Source organism: Sinocyclocheilus grahami, unplaced genomic scaffold (assembly GCF_001515645.1).
Source record: "Sinocyclocheilus grahami isolate Dianchi unplaced genomic scaffold, SAMN03320097.WGS_v1.1 scaffold222.1, whole genome shotgun sequence".
In the NCBI taxonomy this organism is placed as follows: domain Eukaryota; kingdom Metazoa; phylum Chordata; class Actinopteri; order Cypriniformes; family Cyprinidae; genus Sinocyclocheilus; species Sinocyclocheilus grahami.
The window spans coordinates 1758188-1765027 of record NW_015505401.1 but is presented as its reverse complement, the minus strand read 5'-3'; the positions used below and the strand labels follow the sequence as shown (position 1 = coordinate 1765027).

General features: G+C 39.7%; 1 protein-coding gene across 1 annotated transcript in view; it reads right to left on the bottom strand.

The window, feature by feature from the left end:
• The window catches only part of LOC107596646 (serine/threonine-protein phosphatase 6 regulatory ankyrin repeat subunit A), a 36759-nt gene extending 29919 nt beyond the window's left edge, over nt 1–6840 (bottom strand). The window contains exon 1 of the mRNA XM_016287424.1: nt 6620–6840. Coding sequence (XP_016142910.1) covers nt 6620–6646 — 27 coding nt within the window. The 5' untranslated portion in view covers nt 6647–6840. The remainder of the gene's footprint in view (nt 1–6619) is intronic.

The window sequence follows — 6840 nt, the reverse complement described above, 5'->3', positions numbered from 1 at the left end:
TTGTGTGTGTGTGTGTGTATATATATATATATATATATATATATATATATACACACAATGCGATTTCCGTTAGTGATCATGTGATCTTCGGTTAGGAGATCTTGTAATGCAATTTTAATGTAAGACAACATATTTTTCGTGTTATGCCACTGACTACACACTTTCAAACTATATAGAATGTACTTTTTTAACAGTTGCAAAGCATGTTTTAATTCAAATGTAGTACCTACTCAGGCAGTATGCAAACCTAGCTAGTGTCTTCATAAATGAGACAGGAATCATCCACTTCACTGATTCGTTCAAAAGACTGATTCATTCAGAAACGAGGCAAGTGATAGGAATGGGTTACTGAATGTGCAGTGTAAATTGTCTAAGCATTACTAGTAGGGAAAGCCCCTTATACTGGAGCGCGGCCACTTATGAAGTGTTTCTTGGAGGTTATAGTACATTGAAGAATGATCATATGACTTTTTACATACGCCATGTGACCTGTAAATGCGAAAAAGCCGTTTCCATTGCAGTTTTGCGAATTATTCCTTTTTCGCATTGCCTGAAATACCACCTCATGCGAGCGTAAAAACTTTTTTGCGATATATGGCCGTTTTTGCGAAATTGACGCGTTTCCATTAGGCGTATTTTCAATTCGCAATTTAAATTTGTGCAATTTGAAGGGTAATGGAAACGCGCCTATTGACTTAACTCGATTTGTTTAAAACCGTGGATTCATTCAATAATGAAACGCTGCTGTGTGTTGCTCAGACACACAGCAATTATGCTGTGGCTTTGATTGGAACTATCTTCATCAGCGAGCAAATTGAGCAAAAAACACAAGTTAATATTGTGTCTAAAACTAAAGTCACTTAATTTAACTTCTTGTTTATTGTATAAAATCAATGTCACATTGCAATCGTGTTGACATATATTACCATAGTATTCATCTATAACTTTCAGTGTTGCTCATTTGTTTTGATTTCTGCACGAGTTGCTTTATGCCACATCTGCCATGACATAAATACATTATCATTCACTGTTTACACTAAATGCAATCAAATCTGAATCATTCTTGTGCAAAAAAAATTTGTGCCCAAGTTTCAGTGCTTCTCTAGTTATTTTTGTTATTGACATTTTGATCAGGCTACTTGTCCTGTTGGGCAAGTAAAATTCTCTCTCGCTTTCCCCTTTAAAAAAATCTACAAGCCTCAGACAAGCGTTAATAAAGCTCTGATGGCTCCCCCACAGTTTACTTTGGCCCTACATGTATTACAAACTTTGTGTTTTCTTTACTCACAGTGAATAACTTCTATGCCGACGACAGGTTTACATGCGGATGTGTGAGTGTGACGTCAAAGTGGACCGGCTTGGAATCGGCAAACTGACCGGCTGGTCACAGGTCTGGGCTGATAATGTGTAAAATCCCTGGCCAGTCGATTGATGCATCTTGACCAACAATATTATCCTTACCACCATGCCAAACATTTTTACAGAACAGTTTGGCTATGACAGAAAAGAGAAGTGACAAGCAGGCACATGGAGAGAGCAGATGGTGCAGACAGTGCAGATCTGCTCCAAACCTCCATGAGCTAATACTAGACACCACTGTTCCTCCCAGCAGCATAGCTTGCGCTACTGGTTTATCAAGGACAAAAACAGCTAATTTTATGTTTATCAATAAATATTTAGTAGTGCTGGGTGGTATGACCAAAAATTTATTTCACGGTATTTTTCAAAATTAGACCGGTTTCACGGTACATGACGGTGTAATTTGTTTTCATGCATGACCGGGTGTTAACCATATTTTCTACTGATTGAGAGAGGAAATACTGCAGTATATTGACTTAGAATGCCCTATTTTACTGTCGTGATGAGTGAATATTGTCAAAAAATACCACACTAAATAGTGACTAAGGGGGGAACGGGGGGAAGTCGTGGCCTAATGGTTAGAGAGTCGGACTCGTAACCCAAAGGTTGCGGGTTCGAGTCTTGTACCGGCAGGGATTGTAGGTGGGGGGAGTGAATGTACAGCACTCTCTCCCACCTTCAATACCACGACTGAGGTGCCCTTGAGCAAGGCACCGAACCCCCAACTGCTACCCGGGCGCCGCAGCAAAAATGGCTGCTCACTGCTCCGGGTGTGTGTTCATGGCTGTGTGTGTGCGCACTCTGGATGGGTTAAATGCAGAGCACTAATTCCGAGTATGGGTCACCATACTTGGCCACATGTCACGTCACTTTATTAAGTCACATCACTAAACACGACCCCCAGGAGTCGCTCTTATTTATAATCACGGCATCGTCTGATAAAATAAACATGCATCTAAACTAAAGAGGCTATGCGGTTGTTTTGGCTATATTACTTTTTTGTCTCATGCAGCGCACTGCCTGCATCCGAGTAACAAACTAAAACAACAAACAAAAAAACGTGCATGTGATATGAACTACGCTCATATTTATAATTCCAAACAATCAGTAAGCGACAGGTGCTAGGAAACGCTGTTTTGTACTCATTTATTGACGAGTCGGGTGCTTCTCTGCCGCTCACTGCACAGAACAGACGCCGAGAGAGGTGACACTTCTCCGGGAAAGTCAGACCTCGCGTTCGCGGGACAGCACTGGCGAAATCTTCCAACTGAACCATAGCTAAGTTTTATCCAAAAAAGTCGCTAGGTTTGTCAGTATGTATATTCTATGGGAAAAAAAACGCTAAAAGGGTCTGAAAGTTGCTAAATCTAGTGCTAAAGTCGCGCTCGTGTGTGTGAGACGCGGGAGCTGATGGCAGGGGGCAGTGGATATTTGTGGCGGTCAATGTGGATATTGTGGATGAGTTCTTCGGTGTCATCACGTTCTATTAGTTCTACAGCTTCAGTTTCGGAACTTTCACGCTTAGTAACACATACAGCTGTTCCCTCACTACACTGCAACAGTGAAAAGGGACCCCTTTCAAACAGTGTCGTGTTCCGAACGTTGTTTAAGCTACATACACTGGTATTGCGGTATTTTAAAAATTCATATAATAACAAAAATAAACACCGGTATTCGGTATGAACCGGTATACCGCCCAGCACTAATATTTAGCCAGCGTCAACAAACAAAAAGAATGCCAGTTTCAACAGGTGACAGAAGACAAATAAAAACCATGAGTGTATCCATATCAAAGAAAACCTCTGACACTAGTTCTCCTTGGCAGAGACCCGTTTCCTTTGCATATTCATCTCTATCGATATTCTACACTTCATCATCACTTAAAAAAAAAAAACAGGGGTTGAGAACAATGCACGTGCCTTCCGCATCTCCTGCAGTACAGGCTTGCAGTGACTCATGGGAAGCATGTGCACTATGCCCGAGTTACAGGAAGTGTTCAGTCACACATTCTTGAGTGTTGTGAAATGGGATGCAGAAAATTCTGATAACAGCCAAGTGTTAATTTGCCTCAGGTTTCACACCACGCACTACCCTTGAGAATAACCGTCAGCAAGGCATTCAAATTACATGTGCAATAATATAAAAGTTTTGAGAAGTATGTGTTTAAAAATCATATCACCGTTATTGAAAAAAATTATATCGCTATACATATTGATATTGTATTATTGTCCAGCCCTATGAATGATTATGCCTGTTTTGTTTCCGGCAAAACGAGCAGAAATTCAGAAATGGCCTACTCCCTCAAGTTCTTAATGAAGAACAGAAAGTCCATGCTTTTCAGCCATTCTCTTTGCCATGTCCTTTGTCTTTTTTTTTTTTTTTTTGTACGTCAAGCCCCCTGCCACAAAGAAAACTATTTCGTCCTCAGAATCCATATTTTTATGAATGGCGCGAAACATAATGCTTACGTCTGAGTTTGTAAAATCGTAGTAAATTCGTGTCGTGTGTGACTGCCTCTTTACGATTTTTGGGTAAACTCAATCGTGACATGTGCCAGAGCTCACGATGTTCCGACCTTCAGAATCGCACCGTGTACGCTCGCCTTAAAGCTTGAAGCATCAGAATCGGCCGATCACCATGACAAGAAAATCGGAGCTGATCGGAGTAGGGCTGCAACAACTAATCGATAAAATCGATTATGAAAATCATAGTTTTAAATATGGATATTTTTCTTACACAAACGCATCTCTTCAGAAGGCCTTTATTAACCCCCCAGAGCAGTGTGGAGTACTTTCTATGATGGATGGATGTGCTTTATTTTGCTTCAAAATGTCAACACCCATTCACTGCCATTATAAAGCTTGGAAGAGCCAGGACATTTTTTTTATATAACTCTGATTGTATTCGTCTGAAAGAAGAAAGTCATATACACCTAGGATGGCTTGAGGGTAGGGCTGCAACAACTAATCGATAAAATCGATTATGAAAATCATTGACAACGATTCTCATTATCGATTAATCGGGTCTGCCACAGTGCACGTCCAACCGAGTTTACATACTTGTCCAACTTCAGCCGGTCGCATCAAATTAAAGCACTGAATTTACTTATTTCTATGGACAAAATGCATCTAAAATAGTGGCGGAAACAGAATGAGATGCTGCAGGAGAGTTACGTGATCCAAGCTGACCAAAACATAAGAATTCTTTATTTTAAGCTTAAGCTAATGCATTAGCGTAATGGCTTGCCCTGTCAGGAACTTTAACAGATGTGTGTGCGTCCTTTCAGTTTAGACTTTCAGTTAACAGTCATATCCTTATGTATAAAGGTCTCAAATTCACGCGAGCATTTCCATTTTTGCATAAAGGTCCGTCCTGACAGTCTGTGTTAAGTTTTAATCTTTACTGAACGAGTGGCGCGTGCACGTGCATCAGACAGCCAGAAAACAGACAATTAATAATCAGCGCAAAAACATTCATTGTGCTGAAATATCTGTTGTTGAAAGTTAAATAAAGGTTTAAAGGTCAACATGCATTACGCATATTTTATGAGAGTAGGAACTGTAAGGGGATAACAGCGTGTAATTGCCTGAATATACATATCAGACGCTTCAAAACCGCCTTTTAACAGGATAAAGAAAATTACACTAAGCCCTATTCGGAATCCATGAGTTTTATCACTGAGGTGATAAGTACATTTATTTTTTACAGACGTCCATATGAGAAACAATTACCGTCCGAATCGGGCTCTGATGTGACTGTGGTCAAAGTGAACACGTGTTCCTGCAGAACATTACTCTTACCTATTGGTTACCATGGAGTTTGTGATTTTATTCGTCTTAATCATCTTTATTAATATTTTAATTTTTAATGCAGAGATTTGAACTATATTCACTATATACAATGCTTAACAAATGTATGTAAGGTTTTTAACAAATTATGGTTAGCGCCACTGCTGCTCTAAACTAACAGTACTGGTGATTACCAAAAATTATCGACCAACTAATCGATTATCAAAATAATCATTAGTTGCAGCCCTAGATCGGAGCATCCCTAGTAGAAATAAAAGTAGAAATGCTCAAACTCTTAACAGTTAGTTATCCTGAGGGAGAAAGTAACGTGACAGGTGAAATTTATGAAGTCAGTAATTTAAAAAAAAGTCAAATGTCTTTGGCCCACTTGTAAATCTTGAATCTCCTCTACGCTAGAAATATCTTGTATATAAAATGAATAAAGTTCACAAAACACTAAGATCAGCTGTACAACCCAAATTTTATTCAATATTTTAAAGGGGTCATATGATGCGATATCAAGTTTTCCTTTCTTTTCTTTCTCTTTGGAGTGTTACAATTTACATTTATTTTGAAAGATGAAGCTCGCGATTATAGTAAGGGGTGTTACATTTCCGACGAGTGCTTGCGGTGTTCGGCCAATCACAATGCACTGGGTCAGCTGGCCAATCAGAGCAGGCTGCGCTTGTCGGAAGGAGGGACTTTGTAGAAAACGAAGCGTTTGAGAGAGGCGGGGCATAGAGGACCTACAATAATGTACAGTATTTGAAAAATAATGTGTTTTTTGAACATTAAAGCATGTCAATATATTCTGTTACACCAAATACACAAAATAATGATCTTTAAAAAAAGCATCATATGACCCCTTTAATTATTTTTTGAACTGCGATGTATGACTGGGCTTCTGCATCACTGATAGGCGACCATACACCTGTCGTGCACTCCGCAAAGTTGTCAGCTAATGAAGACTGACGTTAAAGTTATCAATTTATGACTCTCAACTTCAAATCCATAAACAAAACTATTACTCAAAACCATCTCTCTCATATCTGAGCATTTTCATAGCCAGCAGGAAAAAAAATGTTAACCATCTAACCTCACGAGACCAACTGTTGCCCGAGCCTTAAGATAACAAGTAATCAGAAGATTTATTACTTAATTACTTAACAGATTATTGAAAACAAAGAGTGTGCACTTCATCGGTCACAACCCGTTATACTAATATCGTGGCTGGCGGACATTTAGCTTAGCAACTACTAGCTACATTCCTTCTGCACGAGATGACAAATACCCACAAATTACGTTTCGCTTTCTTTTTTGCTTATAGCATAATGCAGCACGCATTCGACCTCTTAAACGTCTTTAGTTAAATGACTTTGGACAGTTCAGTCGTCTGTGAGGTTGCTGGGTAGTTCACTAACGTGTTAGCACTTATTAGCCTAACTCGGCTAGCCTTTTCAGACATCACTCACCTGGTCTCTGATTTTGAGAACCACCATGTTTCGATGCTCTCTTTGGATCTCATGCAGAACTAAACGGATATTTTTCACCTCCACTTGAATACTGATGTTTTGTTGTCGGTAAATCTAGCGTTTCCAGTAGGCCTGGGGTTTCCTACTTGCCACTGATGAGCACGGGAGAAAACTCCATAACATTACCGCCACTGCTGCCTCGCAAAGAACGGGGACGATGA